Source organism: Camelus bactrianus, chromosome X, assembly GCF_048773025.1.
Source record: "Camelus bactrianus isolate YW-2024 breed Bactrian camel chromosome X, ASM4877302v1, whole genome shotgun sequence".
NCBI lineage: Eukaryota > Metazoa > Chordata > Mammalia > Artiodactyla > Camelidae > Camelus > Camelus bactrianus.
The window spans coordinates 12524139-12541766 of NC_133575.1; the positions used below are offsets into that span (position 1 = coordinate 12524139).

General features: G+C 40.7%; 1 protein-coding gene across 8 annotated transcripts in view; it reads left to right on the forward strand.

Moving 5' to 3' along the window:
• The window catches only part of REPS2 (RALBP1 associated Eps domain containing 2), a 264518-nt gene that overhangs the window by 48045 nt on the left and 198845 nt on the right, over positions 1–17628 (forward strand). For 2 of the 8 annotated variants that reach the window (XM_010954543.3, XM_074358793.1), the window contains exon 1: positions 7998–8455. In XM_010954543.3, the coding sequence (XP_010952845.2) occupies positions 8222–8455 (234 nt within the window). In that variant the 5' untranslated portion in view covers positions 7998–8221. Of the gene's footprint in view, positions 1–7496; positions 7667–7996; positions 8456–8686; positions 8829–17628 lie in introns of those variants that run through there. The other 6 variants (XM_074358795.1, XM_074358796.1, XM_074358798.1 and 3 more) reach the window with 5 other exon arrangements.

Consider the following 17628-nt stretch of genomic DNA (forward strand, 5'->3'; position numbering starts at 1 on the left):
AGAACCTTGCCAGGTCAGTTTAGTGGAAGTCTCCCACTTTTTTTTTTTTTCCCACTCTTGATATCTGATCATATTCCTCATCCCCTACCCTCAATATCATATTACTCTGGCCTCCTTTGGCAAGAATCCTGTTGCATCCATCTTGCAGGAATCCCCCTAGCCTTAAGGTTTTCCTCTTAGTAATTTTTCATCCGTTGATCTTCACTCTGCTTCTTCGTTATAAATGTCCGTTTGTCCTTGCTATATTCAGAGTTGAGCTCAATCTCTTTCCCCTACTGCAAAAATCCCATTATAATAGTCCCTCTTGAATAAAATCTGCCTTACCATCTTTAACAAGTGTCTGAATAATTATTTTCTTTAATACTAGTCCAAATTGAGATGTGCTATCAATGTAAAATACACACCAGATTTCAAAAACTTAGTGCAAAAATGGAATGTAAACTATTTCATTAATAATTTTTTTTATTCATTTCATGTTGACATGATAATATTTTGGATATATTTGGTTAAATAAATGTGTTAGTAAAATTAATTTTACATATTTCTCTTTAGTTGCTTTTAATGTGGCAACTAGAAGATTTAAGATTACATAGGTTTGCTTTTTTGGTAGATGTACTTCATAGGTGGTGTTGAGTATTCTAGCCAGAAGCACATAATGTCTGACCCTTTTTGTGATGTTAGCAGCCACTGATGATCAGTGTTTGGATTTATTTATTCATTAGGGGCTGCAAAATGGTGATATTTTAATTCCATTAGTCTTTTTGTGATTCTACTTCACCTACTATTTGGGTCTGTAGTGCTATAGCTTGACAAGGAAGGCAAGATCAGTGTTTGATTCTTTCCCTGTATCAACTCTCAGAATCGTCAGTTGGCTCACCAGCCACTGATAGACTTTAAAAATATTTAGCAGTGCTTATTTTTATGTGCTTCTCGAAAGATTTACAAAGCTTACATAGGAATGAAGATACAGGTTTGTAAGCAGGCTGAATATTATTTGCTCCCCAACTGAGATAATAAATGGCTTGTAGTCTTCAAGAATATCAAGGTCATGAAAGACAGAGAAAGACTGAGTTACTGCTTTGATGAAAGGACACTAAAGAGATGTGACAATGAAATGCAACATGTGATCCCAGACTGGATCCTGGATGAGGAAAAAAAGCTTTTTTTCCCTTTTACTATAAAGGACATTAGTGGGACAATTGGTACCAATTGAATAAAGTTTATAGATTAGATGATAGTTAATTTTCTGATTTTGATAATTGTACAGTGGTTAAACAAGAGAATATCATTGTTTTAAGGAAATGTACACTAAAGTATTCAGGGTAGAGGGATATTATGTCTACAACTTATTCTCAAATGACTCAGAAAAAAATATACATAGAGAGAGAGAGGGGGAATAATACAGCAAATGTGGTAATATTTGGGGAATCTGGGTAAAATGTATACAGGAGTTCTTTGTACTATTTTTGCAATTTCCTGTGAGCCCTAAATTACTCAAAAAAGTTAATAAAGTAAAATAATGCCTATGACTATTTAAAATCCTGTCTGTTCTAATTGTAAGGTTATAAAGAGATTGGCATCAATTTGAACTCAAAACCATATTAAAAAGCTCTTTGCAAATTTGATAGAGACTCTGAAGAACAAGACAGTAGTTCAGAACCAGTTCTGTGAAGAGTTGTGTGTTGGTTTAAAATGTGTCCATAAATTCTTTGACATTTCTTTCAAGAGCTGGAGCTTAAGTTCCCTCATTTTGAGTGTGAGTTGGACTTAGTGATTACTTCTGACAAATGGAATATGGCAGAGGTGGTGTGTCTCTTTGGAGACTAGATCATAAAAGCCAAGGTGGCTGCAGAAGCATTCTGTCTTAGATCACTGGCTTTGGGCGAAGCCAGCTGCCTTGTCCTGAAGCCACTCAGACAGCCTTGTGGAGAAGCCCACATCAGGGAGCATTGAGGCCACTTGTCAACAGCCGTGTGAGTGCTCCATCTTGGAATGGATCCTCTAGCCCCAGTCCAGCTTTCAGATGACCGCAGCCCTTGTTGATAGCTTGGCTGCAACCTCCTGAGACACCCTAAGCCAGAACGACTCAGCTAAGTCACTTCCGAATTTTGCACCCTCAGCACTGTGATATCTCACAAAATTAAATGTTTGTTGTTATATAGCAACAGATTACTAATACAATTCCATAGCTTAAGCACTTTGAAATCATGCTGCCTGGACAGCTGTGTAAATGTAAAATTAGTACTTTCCACCATTCTGTCATATAATCTATAAATGAGAGTAAAGGTAGAGACGAACATTTCCAAGACTCAAAATCTACATTGTTATTTTGGAAACTATTACTGAGATAATAATGATATTAATAATATCATAATGATATGATATATATGATAATGATATTATTGAGATAATAATAATATATGGTAATTGCTCGGAAGTCATCAGGAAACAGCTAAACTAAAACGTAAGTTTTTAGTGACTGGCTGGAACTCTTACAGAATTAAAGAAATGACTAAAAATGTAAAAAGAGACATGAAATTGAGAATGAAATTATGTCCTGAAAATTGGTTTAAACTAGGAGGGGATTTAGTGGTGAAGGCAAACAAGTTTCTTATAAGAGGAAATCTTGAAAGGAAATGTTGCCATTGTGTTTCTAGAACTTTCCAGGTAATTCTGATTCCTCTCTTGAATCAAATCAATTATTTACTGAGCATGAGATGATTAAGACATGCTACTTGTCCTCAAGATACTATTTGGAAACATTTTTGTGAAAAATGCCCTTATTCAGTTTCTTTGTTCCTATGGTTCTGCATTTGAGAAGCAGTTCTTTTTTTTTTTTTTAACTTATGCACCGGAAAGGGAATGCTATGTACATGAAACTTACGGTTCACAGAACACATATCACAATGGATGTAAGTCAGTTAACTGGAATCGCGATTTATGTACCTGCACTCTCCTATGGGTTGTGATACCCTCAAGGATGTGATAAACACATCCCTGACCTAGCAAAGCTGTGACTCAGATCCTAGATGGCCCAGTGGCCAATCAACTTGGTTGAAGTAGAAAGAGCAGGAAACAAAAATGAAGAATGAGGCCACAATCTGTATTCGCCATAAAAGGATTCTGTTTGCAGTGCTGGGAAAGCAGTCTTTGTTTTTTGAGTGCAGGACTATATATACTCTACTGAGACCACTTAAATATTTACGGATTAACTTGTGCTGCACATGCTTTTTCTATGAGATGTGAGTAGCATTACTCTCTGATGTTAAATCTTGTCTCAGTTTGGGTTCTTTGGGAGCAGAAACTGAGGTGAGGATTCCCGTGTGAGTGCTTCGTTGAGAGAGAAGGGGAGTGAAGGAAGCAGGGTGGGGCTGGAGAAGGGCTAAGCAAGGAAGCCATCCCAGCTGGAGACTTAACCCCACCTGATCCCTTGGGGCTCTCTGGAGCATGATTTGTACCACAGAGTTGGTTTCCCCTTGAGGCAAGGGGCTGGCCTTTTATATAAGTCAGTCAGCAATTTGCTGGGGGCTGCTCAGTGGGGGCTGTGGAGATGTAACTGCCCTGAAACAGCTCCAGGTTGGCTGAGGGCAAGTCTCCAAAGAAGTGAGCAGTTGCGAGCCATTAGCAGGCATGCTCACTGATGGGTGCACTGCCTGGTGAAATGTGATTTTTAGAATTCTGTCAATTTATTATCAGTAATGATCCATGCTCAAATCTGTGAAGACTGATGTGCAGAATAACTAGAGTAAGAGTTTTTTTTATTCCTTTAAAACTTAGAAAAAAGCTCTGACAGAATGTTTTGAGTATTATGGGTAATTAAAAAAAAGCACCATGAAAATATATGGCTAAGATAATTATTATCCAAAATCCTGTTCAGGGAAACAAAGCAGGAAGCTGCTTTCTGAAGGTTAGACAGCTTGCTATTGTTAACAAGTAGTGAGAATTGTTGGCTCCAGGTTGTCTGACATAACTCTTGGACTTTCCCAGTGCACAGTTTTTTAACATTTCTGCTCAGCTATTCAGCCATTTCCAGGGCTACTAAAAGCTTCACTCGAAGGAGAGAGGTGAATTGCCTGATACCTTACATAAGAGGCCAGCAGGGCTGCAGAGAACAAGCCATTTGTTGCTTGAGAGCAGTCACCTTCTCAATGTGTCAAGCTTTTGTTTCAAAGGATGGAGTTGGTATAGGAAGGAATCGGGCACATTATCACACACACACACACACACACACACACACACAGGTGCGTGCGTACAAGGATGTAATTTCACCAATATTTAAAACTGGGTTTATGGGAGACAGTAACTTGTAAGATTCCATCGTCACTAGTGCCCTGTAGGGCATACGAGGATTTGAGTACTCCAAGCCCTCTCTTTCTCTAGGAGTGTAGAAAAAATTAGGTGAGGTCCACATGGCCAACTTCAGCTTCATTGTTGCTGGAGTTGGATTGGAGATTCTGATGGGGTTTGTGGCCACGATCAGGCTTCTTCCTCTCCCTACCTGCTTCCTCCCCTACCTCTGAGAGTGTCTACAAACTTTCCACGTGGAATCAGGGATAGAGTGGAGTCCCCTCTGAGGGCTTCAGAATTCAGGGGTGGTAGTGGTGGAGAGAGCTTGAGAGAGAAAGAGAGCGAGATGCGCACCCAGAGACAGAAAAAGACAGATGGAGACAGAGACACTGTTGGAACCAGGAATGATCAGTTTCTTCTCCCTTCAATCACTTCTTCCTTAGAGAAGACTAAGCGAGAGGAGCTGGGAGAAGAGCCAATGTTACTTCCTCAATATTTCCTCCTGGGGAGTAGAGAGGAAACTTTCTCAGGAGAAAAATGTGGCCAGGGGAATAGGATTCCTTCTCGCACTGTTAAAGATCTACCTTTCTTCACTTCTAGAAAAAAACATTAAAGTCAGCCAAACAAGTAATTGTTTAATGTTTACATTGGTTGGTCCCTCAATAAATACTTTTTAAAGTTTACCAATCTTTGAGATACAATCTCAAGTATCTCAGTATCGCTCATGAAAATTCTGAAACTCAGAGAAGCCAAATAGAATTCTCCATACTGCCCCCTCCCAGGTGACCGTAAATTGGCTGTAGGTATAAATAAATATTAGGTCTTCATAGACCTAACGGGAGTCAGCAAATTTTTTCTGTAAAGGGCCAGAGAGAAAATATTTTAGGTGACGACTCAACTCTGCCATTGCAGTGCAAAACAGCCACAGACAACACAGAAATGAATGAGTGTGCTGTGTTCCAATAAAACTTTGCTCATGGACAGTGAAATGTGAATTTCACATAATTTTCACATGTCCTGAAATATTATTCAGTGTACAGAAAGCACACATTTTTTTCAACCATCCCAAAAAAAAAAAAAAAAAAGTAAAACCCATTCTTAACTCGTGAGCCATAAGTGGTCCTAGCTTTCCAAGCTCTGCTTTAGAAAACTCTTCCCTATAGGTCACCAGAGCCTTGTTCTGAGTTTAAGTTCTCATCTTCATGCAGGGTGCTGATGCTGGATTTAAAAGGAAAAAAAAAAAACATAACTTAAAGACTATCTCTTGGCTATTCATGAATAGATTATCATTCTGACTTTTCTGGTCCTTGATGGAGCCAAAACCAGTGTATAAGTTTAGAACTGCAAAAAGGATGAAGAAATTCTCTCTAAAATGTTCTTGTTTACTGTCAGACTTAATGGGATATGAGTGTTTCTAGCTTCTACATTCTTATCTGTGTTTATTTTGAAGTTTGGTAACTATTTCTTCTATTCAAAAAAGTGTTGTAGAAATAAAGAATAGTACTTGGCATTCCTTAGATAGTAAAACATTTTAAAAATGCCATTTTTTTCCTCCTGTGTCCCGGGTTAAAACGTTGCTGCTGTTGGGTCACTTCTTGCTGTGCCTCTAGTCCTTCATAGAGCATCTTCTTTCTGGCATCCCACAGCCCATCAGAGGCTGCCCCTCCCTCCTGCCCCAGCCTTCAGTCCCTCACTCCTCACTTCCCTGGTGCCAAGTCTCTGGGGCTCCTCCCTCTCCTGTGATCCTCCCTCTCGGTCCTGTCCTATCACCTCCTGAGCCCCACCCAATAGTCACCATCCATCTTGGGGGGCCCCCTTCATCAAGCCATCCTGGTTGAGCGCTGGCGCAGAGATTTTCTCTCTTCTCTAAACTCCCACAGCACTTAGCCCGGGGTACACAGTTTAGCACTTAATTTTATACTGTCTTTTATTGTTTGTTTTTATTTGTGGTGTTAGTTTTGTCTTTTCCAGTGAGGCTGCAGACTCCTTGAGAGCAACACATCTTGTATATATATTTTTTAATCTCTCACAGTACTCCACTAGGGACGTAGTCAATACTTCCTGTTCTACTAGTAAGTGCTGACTGATGGATTGATAGGCACAGATGTAAGACCTCCTACCCATCTCTGAAGTATCTGGTGCTTAAGTATCTGTCAAATTTACTGAACTGAGTTGAGTAACAAAGATCAGCTCCGAATCCAGAATTCAGTTGGGCAAATCACACCATCTCTGTATCCATTTTCTCATCTGCAAATTAGGGATAAAAATGTTCTCCCAATCTACTTCAGAGAGTACTATGTGGCTTAAATAGATAACGTAGTTTGAACTTTATGAATGTTAGGGATTATTTTTCTCACATTTCTTTTTGCAGGAGTCACAGGGGAAAGTAGGATTTGGCGTTTATCATGAAGAGTAGGTCTCTTTCTAACGTCTGTTAGAATGATGGGCCATTCTCAGGGAAGCCTGAGTACAATGCGAAAGGTAGCAAAAGAATAAACATGATCTCTTGGCCTCCAGTTTTCCTGAGAAGGTATTACAGTTGTGGAAAATACAATGGTGGTGAGATTTTGAAGTGGAAATTTCCCAGCTGAGTTAGCCTTTGCCTCTCCTAACTTACCTATCCTTTTGGTACTCTTGTCTCCAAGCCTACTGCTGTCTTAATTCTCTCCTGGCAAGTCTGAAGCAAAATACGGTGCAAGGAAATCTTAAGTGATTTTTTTTGGATCCTCTTTCTCTATTTCATTTCTTCAGATTCCAGAAAGGGAACATTGCTTTTCTTTTTTCTTCTTATGTATCTCTTTTTTTTGTTGTTTCTTTTATTTATTGTTATAAATCTTATGTATCTCTCTTCACCTTTCCCCCTTCCACTGTCTTTACCTTATGCTATTTTTTTTCCTTTTCCTCTCTTCCTGTCCTTGGTCCTTATTTTAGTTGATGAAAATACCAAAGTATATTTGTTATCAGTGCTATTTCTTGAGGTGGGTTTTTTTTTGTTTTAATTAAAAGTACTTGGGGGTGAAAAAATATATCCCTGTATTAAAGCAAATTCTAAAACGTATTTTTTTATTAGTGCTTAATCCTGGGCCGATTTTTTCCCCTTGGGTTAGTGTTTCCTAGCCAGGCTTAATGCATATACAAGTGCAATTCTTTCCAGGGCTTTTTCCCCCTATTACTCTAGTATTTAATACTAACGGATGTTATTCCTCCAGGTCTGAGCCTTGCCTGAGAAAGCGGCCTAACCTCATCGCCACCATGAATACTATAGGGAGTCACTGGGACCTTGTTCGTATGGAGATCTCTTCACTCCAGCTTTTCAAGACATCAGCAGTACTGTCATTGAAAAAGGGAAACCTAATTTCTCATGCGTCGTCCCTTTCTGGTAAGGACCCGTTTTGTCGTGGGCACTACACTTGCTCCAGCGTCCTAGGGAGAAAACACCACAGCCTTCCCGCACCCTGAAAAGCGCCATTCTCCAGGTATGTCTAGATGTCTCCCTTGCCAACCAGGGAGGAGAGCCAGAGACGCTCCTCTCGCTCCAGGTGGACGCAGAACGACGCTGGCCTCTTCCCTCTGGACCTCGCAGCGCGGGCGGAGCAGGTGACGGTCTGTTGGGCCGGCGGCGCGCGGAGTTAGTTACCTGGCGCGGCGCGGGCGGGGCGGGGCGGGGAGGGGCGGGTGCCGGGGGCGGGGCCGGGGTACGATCCCCGGCCGAGATTGGTTCGTGCGGCGCCTGTCTCCATGTGCCGCGCGGCGGAGGCACAACATTCAAGTCCGGGGGCGGGGCCGGCGCGCGCCGGGAGGAAGCGGCCGCGCGGCAGCTGCGGGGCGTGGGGGCGGTGGCGGCTAAGGCCGAGGCTGAGCTGGAGAAGGCTGTGGAGAAGGCGGAGGTGCCCCAGGCGGGAACGGTGCCCTGCCGGGCCCCCTTTTAGGCCCCATGGAGGCGGCGGCGGGTGGGGGCTGCGGCTCCGGACCGCCGCTGCTGCTGAGCGAGGGCGAGCAGCAGTGCTACTCCGAGCTCTTCGCGCGCTGCGCCGGCGCCGCAGGCGGGGGCCCAGGGTCCGGGCCCCCTGAGGCAGCCAGGGCCGCCCCCGGCGCGGCCACCGCAGCCGCGGGCCCCGTGGCAGACCTGTTTCGGGCATCGCAGCTGCCTGCCGAGACCCTACACCAGGTAGGTCCCCGCGCCCTTGCCCTTGTAGGTTTGTGGGGACCATTTCGATGGGGACAGGGGGCGGGGTGGGGCAACCGGACTGCCCACGGGCACCCGGAGGCCTCAGCCAGGTCTCGGAGAGGGGCTTCGCAGCCGGGAATGGCGGCGACGCCCTTGTCCCCCGGGAGACTCCAGCCTCCTCCGCAGCCCAGCGGTGCTGGGTGCACTCCCCATCTTTCTCCCCTGAGACAGACGGACACTCCGTCCCCTCCCCGGCGTTTTTGGGGCTCTGCAGCCGCCCAGACCCAAGTTTGCCGTCTTCTGGAAGTGATTTTTGTTTTGGCTGGTGTCTTGTTCAACCTCTCTTCGCGGCTCCTGCCCTTCCCTCCCCTGGGTGAGTGGGCGCTCGGGTGCTTTGCAGGATTTTAACTTGAAGGGTGTGTGCGTGTGTGTGTGTGTATGTGTCTTTAGGGTCTGGGGCCCACGACTGAATATTGTCTGCTCTATAGACTACTTGTAATATTTACGTATATACTGTATATATTTGCCCACTAGCATAGTTCTGAATATTAACATTAAACTGGAAAGCCTTAATGACAAATTGCACAGCAGGGACAGAGGGCTGCAAGAGGACGTCTGTCAAAGGCTTCCTTTTTAGGGCTAGAGGTGGACCCCAGATATCCACCTTGGGGGACAGCTGTAGTTTCTCATCTTATCATTACTTGAACTTGAAATAGAATTTCGCAGTAATGTGTGTCATACCTCCTTTTGGCTGCTCCATACCTGGAAAAAGACAAGGGGGTTGATGCACAGTAGATGCTGTTTTTGTTTTGTGCTTTCTTTGGAGCTTGGAGAAAGACTGCTTGATAAGCACTTTGTCTGTCTTTTGCTGTTACTAGCACTTCATGGTGATAAGTTTTAATATCAGGCCCCAAATGTGAAATGAAGATTTTCTTAAAAGCAGGAGTCACTATGAAAGTTAACATCAATTGTATAATTAGAGTGGGGTGTGATATTTTAAAATCTAGTTTCAAAGGGGTAACTGAGGGTTTTATGGTTCACTTGCAGTATCATTGTGTTTATAGATTTTTTTTAATCACTGAAGATTTTATACTGCTGTAACATACATATGCCTGTCTGTTTTTGAACATAACTTTAGCCACTCTGTAATCTCTCACCTTTAGAATTCCAGATTTCTGAAAATATAATCAGTATCCACAGAACTTGACATGGCTGTTTGTCCCTTAAGAAGTCGTTGCTATGTAGACAGTTCTGCTTCTGCTGTTGACTAGTTGAGCTTGACCAGGTAGAGGAAACTTCAGTATCTTAAAACACAGACCGTGGCTGTTACATGAGGCCCTCAGAATACTCCCAAGCATAATACATTTGTTAAATGCTGTTGCTACTTCTCAACTGAAAGAGGAATAAGTGACTGAGGCCACACAGCAAGTAAGTGACAGCTGGGCACCTGTTCAGGCTTATTTTGTTGTCAGTAATACATGGAGTGTGGTAAGAGATAGTGGGCATATTAAATCTGAATTGTGTTGGTTGACCCTAAGGAGTTGGAGAGGGGTCTTTCCTGGTATTAGAACCCATGCTCCCTCGAGGTATTTAAGCTTTAAAAAGAACCCAAGCTACAGTGCCTTTGTGTGAATGAGATTATACTCTTGATGTCTAGTCGAAACCTGCTTGCAAAAGATGCTGGCAAAAGGGGACATCCCTAGAATATTGCTTGGAGTAACTCTCTCTGAGCCTTAAAGCTCTCTTATTCAGACCAGCAAAACAAAATACATCTTTCCCTGTTAAGCTAATACAGTGCAGTAATCCAGTATTCTTCATACAGGTGAGAATGAACATCAAAGGCATCTTGGATAGAGAAATACAATCAGAAGAGATTATCAAATAAAGCCAGCAGCCGGCAGCCACTTAATTTTTACCAACCACTCTGGTGGGGTGTGGTGTGGAGTGTCTGGGTGTGTGCGTGCGCATGCGCTCCCCATTTATCTTGATTTGCACTACCCCATGAATGTGTTAGCCTTTCTTTAAAACAAATGTAGCTGTTTTTAGCCTTTCCCTGTTAAACAGGAACCTGTAAGTTTTATTAAGTGGCCCAACAGGTATAACTGCCCAAATCATGGAGACACTAGCTAGCCCTGGTAGTTTCTATGGTAACAGATTTTTTTCTTTTTAATAAGCATACAATTAAGATTACTATAATGTTCCAGGAAGGATGAAGTTCTTACCTGAAGTAAATGTTCTATAAAAATACTTAATTTTGTTTCCTCCTTGGAATAAAAATAAACCACTACACGTGCTACTTTGTTATGGCAATGAGTTATACTAGGAATTTTTTTTCAGTTGAAATATATATATATATTTAATTTTTTAATTTTTTAATTTTTTTAAATTGAAGTATAATCAGTTACGATGTGTCAGTTTCTGGTGTACAGCACAATGTCCCAGTCATGCATATACATACATATATTCATTTTCATATTCATTTTCTATATATCTTAACAGGCTTTATCTTTTCAGAGCAGCTTTAGATTCACAGCAAAATTGAGAAGATACAGAGAGTTCCCATATACCCTCTGGCTCCACACATACCCAGCCTCCCCCATTATCAACACCCCCACCAGAGTGGTACATATTTTACAACTGATGAACCTACATTAGCACGTCATAATCACGCAGAGTCCATAGTTTACATTATGGTTCATTCTTGATGATGTACATTCTTTGGTTTTGGACAAATGTATAATGACGTGTATCCACCATTGTAGGCTCATACAGAGTAGTTTTATTGCCCTAAAAATCCTCTGTGCCCCAAATATTCATCCCTTGCTCTTACCCCAACCCCTGATCTTTTTACTGTCTCCATAGGTTTGCCTTTTTCAGAATGCCAGACAGAATCACACAGTATGTAATCTTTTTAGATTGACTTCTTTCATCTAGTAATATACACTTAAGATATCTCTATGTGTTTTCATAGCTTGACGGCTCATTTCTTGTTAGTGCTAAATAGTATTCCATTGTCTAGATGTACCACAATCTGTTTATTCATTTGCATCCTGGAGGACTTTTTTTTTTTTTAAACTTTTTTTTATTGAGTTATAGTCATTTTACAATGTTGTGTCAAATTCCAGTGTAGAGCACAATTTTTCAGTTATACATGAACATACGTATATTCATTGTCACATTTTTTTTTTTGCTGTGAGCTACCATAAGATCTTGTATATATTTCCCTGTGCTATACCGTATAATCTTGTTTATTCTGTATTTTGAAATCCCAGTCTATCCCTTCCCAACCCCCGCCCCCTTGGCAACCACAAGTTTGTATTCTGTGTCTATAAGTCTGTTTCTGTTTTTTTTTTTTTTTTTTTTTTAGATTCCTCATATGAGCAATCTCATATGGTATTTTTCTTTCTCTTTCTGGCTTACTTCACTTAGAATGACATTCTCCAGGAACATCCATGTTGCTGCAAATGGCATTATGTTGTCGGTTTTTATGGCTGAATAGTATTCCATTGTATAAATATACCACCTCTTCTTTATCCAGTCATCTGTTGATGGACATTTAGGCTGTTTCCATGTCTTGGCTAATGTAAATAGTGCTGCTGTGAACATTGGGGTGCAGGTGTCATTTTGAAGTAGGGTTCCTTCTGGATATATGCCCAGGAGCGGGATGACTGGGTCATATGGTAAGACTATTCCTAGTCTTTTGAGGAATCTCCATACTGTTTTCCACGTGGTTGCACCAAACTGCATTCCCACCAGCAGTGTAGGAGGGTTCCTTTTTCTCCACAGCCTACATCCTGGAAAACTTCTTGGTTGCTTTCAAGTTTTGGCAATTATGGATAAAGTTGCGATAAACATCTGTATGCATTTAAGTTTTCAACTCCTTTGGGTAAATGCCAAGGAGCAGGGTCATGCAGTAGGAGTGTGTTTAGTTTTGTAAGAAACTGATAAACTGTCTTCTGAAGTAGCTGTACCATTTTGCAGTTTCCCCAGGAATGAATGAGAGTTCCTCTGCTCCATGTCCTCATCAGCATGTGGTATTGTTAGTGTTCTAGATTTTGGCCATTCTAATAGGTATGTAGTAGTTGCTTTAATTTGAAGTTCCCTAATAACATATGATGTTGAGCATATGTCCATATACTTATTTTCTATTTTGAATTATACTTTAATGCATCGTAATAGCCTATTTTAAAAGGCCTTTTGGTCTCTTTATAGAGACCTTCTTCATATGGTGTTTTATTTTAAAACTGGATTCTAGTACTAGGTAGAAAAATGTTAGCGTGAAACACTTTTAAATTAGAAAAAGTAAATATAAATGTCTGAGAAACAGGTAGTTTTTGTTTAATACTTCAAGACAAAGAAGTACAAACTTTAAAGTGCTTAGTTTCCCAGGTTCTGAAGTATTTCATATACTACTCAAAAGCCAGCATTTTACTAGAATGCATAGGCTTGGCTTGAACATGTATTTGAGGTGTTTGAGTTTTTAATGCACTTCAGGCACTGTTCTAGGTGCTGAGGTTACAGCAGTGAATCAAACACAAATTCCTGCCCTCTCGGAGCTTACATTCCAATGCAGATGTTTTTATTTTTCATAGTTTGAGTAAGAAAATATTTGAAGTATAACATGTAGAAATAAAATATCTACCTTAAACTGGCAAGTTTTCTGTTTGACGTAATGAGTTAATGAACTACGAAGACTTTATAATATCTACCTTTTTGGATGGTGTCTTAGTCTTTCAAAATGCTGTGTATATTTCAAGTAGTCATTATAGTTTTCATTTTTATGATAGTTAACTCTGTCTTGAAATAATGCATTTTTATTGAGATATAATTGACATATAACAGTTTCAGGTGTATATCATAATGATTCAATATTTGTATATATTGTGGAATGATCATTACAATAAGTCTAGTTGATATCCATCACCACATATAGTTACACATTTTTTTCTTGTGATGAAACTTTTATGATTCACTCTCTTAGCAGCTTTCAAGTATACGATAGAGTATTATCAATTATAGTCACCATGCTGTACATGTGATCCCCAGGACTTATTTATTTTATAACTGGGAGTTTGTACCTTTTGACCACCTTCACCCATTTTGCCCACCGCTGCCTCTGGCAACTACCAATCTGTTCTCTGTATTTGTGAGTTCCGGTTTTCTGTTTGTTTTTAGATTCCACATAAAAGTGAGATCATACATACGGTATTTGTCTTTCACTGACTTGATAGTTAACTCTTAGACTTTAAGGGAAGTAGTTATAAAGCACTGTTGATTCTGTATTATCAGGGGAAATCACTGAATGGGAAAAAAGCCAAAAAGTAATGTCTGATTGAGGGCTTTGATTGAGGTAAAGAAGTAAAACAAAGTTGTGAGAAGTAGGGGATATTTTAAAAATTCTTGTGCACAGCCTCACCTTTGGGAAGAAGTCATATTTAAAGGTTTTCTTGTAATTCTTTGAAGCAACTTTTTAATTGTTAAAGAAAACTATAGGTAAAGACAAAATTCTTGTGAACTTTTTCTGGCTGCTGGATTATTAGCCAGGACTATTTTTTTAAATGCAAATGAAACAATTGTCTATTTTTACATCTTTATATCATATCCCTTTGTAACATATGCTTTAGAGAGATAGAGGCTTACCAAAACAGTAACCTGGAATATGTGCTATTTGAGATAAATAGTGTTCTTTTTTTGTAAAAGAGAATGAATGCCAGCAGATATAGGAAGTTCCAGAGCCAAACCATTGTCTGGTTGAAAGGAGAATATTTGCATAATATAGCTTGTTAACTCTTTTATAAGAAAAAATTTCGGTTGTGCAAAACTAGAGGATTACCCAACAGATCACTGTGTACCCACCACCACTCAGCATGAGAAGGAGAACAGCCCAGTTAGGTGTGAAGGTTTCCTGTGACCTCCTTTTCTGGTCCCATTCCACTCCCTCCTCACCCCAGAGGTTACTGCTGTCCTGACTTTGGTGTGCATGATTTGAAATTTTTTTGTGCTTTTATTATGTGTGTGTGTGTGTGTAGTGTGTATATCATATAGTGACACAGTCACTAAAATGGTAAATTGTTTTGCATGGAGGAGTATAGTGCTCTGTAACCTTCTGCAACTCGCTTTTCCTCTCATTGTTATGTTTTTGAGATTCATTCTTGTTGACACATGTAGCTCTATTCATTTGTTTCCTTTTAAAAAATCTTCATTACCTACTCTTACAATGACTCATTATTTTATGGTGCTGTAGAGACCTTTATGCCTACAGAAAGTAGGTGGCATTTTCCTTTATATAGAATGTCATTTGATTGGGGGACTGTTGTAAACATGTACGAACATTAAAAATGCCTTCATAGATAGCAAAAAGCACACTGATATTCTTGACAGTGTTAGAGGACCTTTGAGCTAATTGGTTAGGCTTTCATAGGTTTGCTTTTTTTCTCATTTTTTTAAAAATGGAAAATCTCAAACAAATAGATACATTAATACATTAAACTCCTCTGCACTTGCCACCCCTGCTAAACAACCATTAACTCATCCATCTGCGTTCCTACCTTTGTTCGCTGCCCCCTCTGTTATCCTGAAGCAAGTCTTAGACATCATGTGATTCATAGGGTTTATCTTTAAGGAAGGAGCCTGGAGGTGGTCAGAGGAGATGGGAACTTACAGGGGTTTAATACCTGTGACCTGTGGTTCCACACCATTGAGCTATTGGCAGTCTGTAAGGTAATGATGTTTGAATACTGATTTAAAATAAATCAGCTGGGAAAACCAATAGGGAGATTGAAAAAGTAACAAAGTGAAGACTAGAAATACAGGATGGATTTGAACATTGTCCTAGTTTCACACTCATAGCTGGGGACTGCCCTACTTTAAGAGTATAGAAAATTGGTGTTGAGGAAATCTTGAGGTGTTTTGCTAATTATTGGTAAATTTTTAAAGAGAGTCTGTTTCCTTCCCAGGTTTTTTCAAACTTTCTATTTGCTTCTGAAAGGCAAGTGTCTAGTATTTTGTACAAATCATTCTATTCTTCAGTACACGTCTATTAGTGGGCAACTGTCTTAGTCTATTCGGGCTGCTATAACAAAATACCACAGACCGGATGGCTTATAGACAAGAAGCATTTACTGCTCACAGATTTGGATACTGGAAGTCCAAGATCAAGGCTTCAGCATGGCGCCTTCTGGTGAGGGTCCCCTTGGTTCATAGCTGGTGCCTTCTCCCTGTGTCCTCACATGGTAGAAAGGCCTCGGGATCTCTCTGGAGCCTCTTTTATGAAGCACTAATCCCATTCATGAAGGATCCACCCTTGTGTCCTGAGCACTTCCCAAAGGCCTTACCTTCTAATACCGTAACATTGGGCATTAGAATTTCAGCATATGAATTTTGGGGGGACACACACATTCAGACCATAGCAGCAACCATCCAACCTGGGTTGTTCAGGACTGAGGTATTTCTTGGGGTGTGAAACTTTTAGTTTTCAAACCAACACTGTCCCAGGCAAACTGGGATGGTTGGTCACCTTGTCTGTTGGTTACTGCATTAGTTTTCTATTGCTCTGTAATGAATTTTCACAAATTTAAATTGTAGCTTAATACAACATATATTTGTTACTCATTGTTTCTATGGCTTAACTGGCTCCTCAGCTCAGGGGTTTCACAAGGCTGAAATCAAGGCATTGGCCAGGTGGCAATTCTCCATCTCAGAGACCTCCTCCAAGCTTATATGGTTGTTGTTAGAATTCAGTTCCTTGTGATTTTAGGACTGAAGTCCTCAGCTCCTAGAGGCCACCCACAGTTCCCTGGCACATTGTCCTCTCCATAGGCAGTTCACAACATGGCTGTTTGCTTCTTTAAGGCTGACAGGAGATTCTCTCTTTCTCCAGTTGGCTTAGATGAGCAACATCCCATTACTTTTGCTGTTTTCTTTTAATGTGAAGCAAGTCACAAGTTCTGTCTGCTCTCAAGGGGGAAAGGATTATACAAAAGCACAGACACCAGAAAGTGAGAATTATGAAGGGAGGATGGTTGTCACCTTGGGATCTTTCCACCACACTTGCCTTCTAGAGTTTTCTGAAGGGGAAAATTATTCTGGTTAGCTTTGGGGGGCCAGAATATATGTTTTTGCTCAGCCACTCATTTCAAATTTCTTTATCTTTTTAAAAAACATTTTCATGTATAATTCATTTTCTTATGCCGAGTAGAACTGGCAAATTTCTTAGGTATTATTTTCAATTTTAGTCTTTAGGCAATTTGTTTCTCCTCTTAACTAGTAGGAGGCAGAAAAAAAATGGAAAAGCTAATGTGAATGCCATGCGTGTTCACTCCTGCACAGAATACTCTAAAGCAGGCCTTTTAACCTGAGTCTAACTCAGAGGCCTGTGAATTTAGATGTGGGGGAAAAAATACAGCTTTTTTTTTTTTAACTAAGCCCTAATTAAAATTGAACATTTCCTTCTATTACGCGTGCGGGCAACAAACCACAGTAGTATTAGCAGCTCCCGTGACTCGATCACTAATAGAAATAGGATTTTTAAAATCATATTATAATTGTTGCAGGTATTTCAGTGATAATTTACAGTGGTTTAGATGCACTGGCTGATATTATTCATTGTGTTAATAAACACGTGTATTTCTACTGCAGACTTATTTTTTTAATATTTTGATAGCTGTAGTTCAATATATTTTGTTTATAATCTTGCATATTTTAAGTGTTTACTTTTACGCATTTAAAAACATTATTCTGAGAAGAGGTCCATACAGGTTCCCCAAGGGGTCCACAGCACAAAAACAGTTAAGCCCTGCTCAGAAGAGTTACAAGGTGTCTAGAAATTTCAGTCCTTTGTAGCTCATTATTTCTGAAGTCAGAATGGTGGCAGCAATGCTGGCAAGTGTGGTTCACGAATGAGATTCCATAAGGCTGTCCCGACGTCCTGTGCCCACCCCTCTGCCGGCCTCCCCCGGGCTCGGGGGTGGGGGTGGGGAAGGAAGCCCAGAGTGAATGAATGCTCAGCTGCTTCCTCCAGGAGCTCACCCTCAAGCCCCTGCAGCAGTCCCTCTCTGCTCTAACCCTCTCTGCTCTTGACCTTTCTACCTGGCCCTCTCAACTCTGCTTCACTCCAGGGAGCCCCTCTGGAGCACTTGCCAGCTGACTGTTGGGCCTGTTTTATTTACCACTGT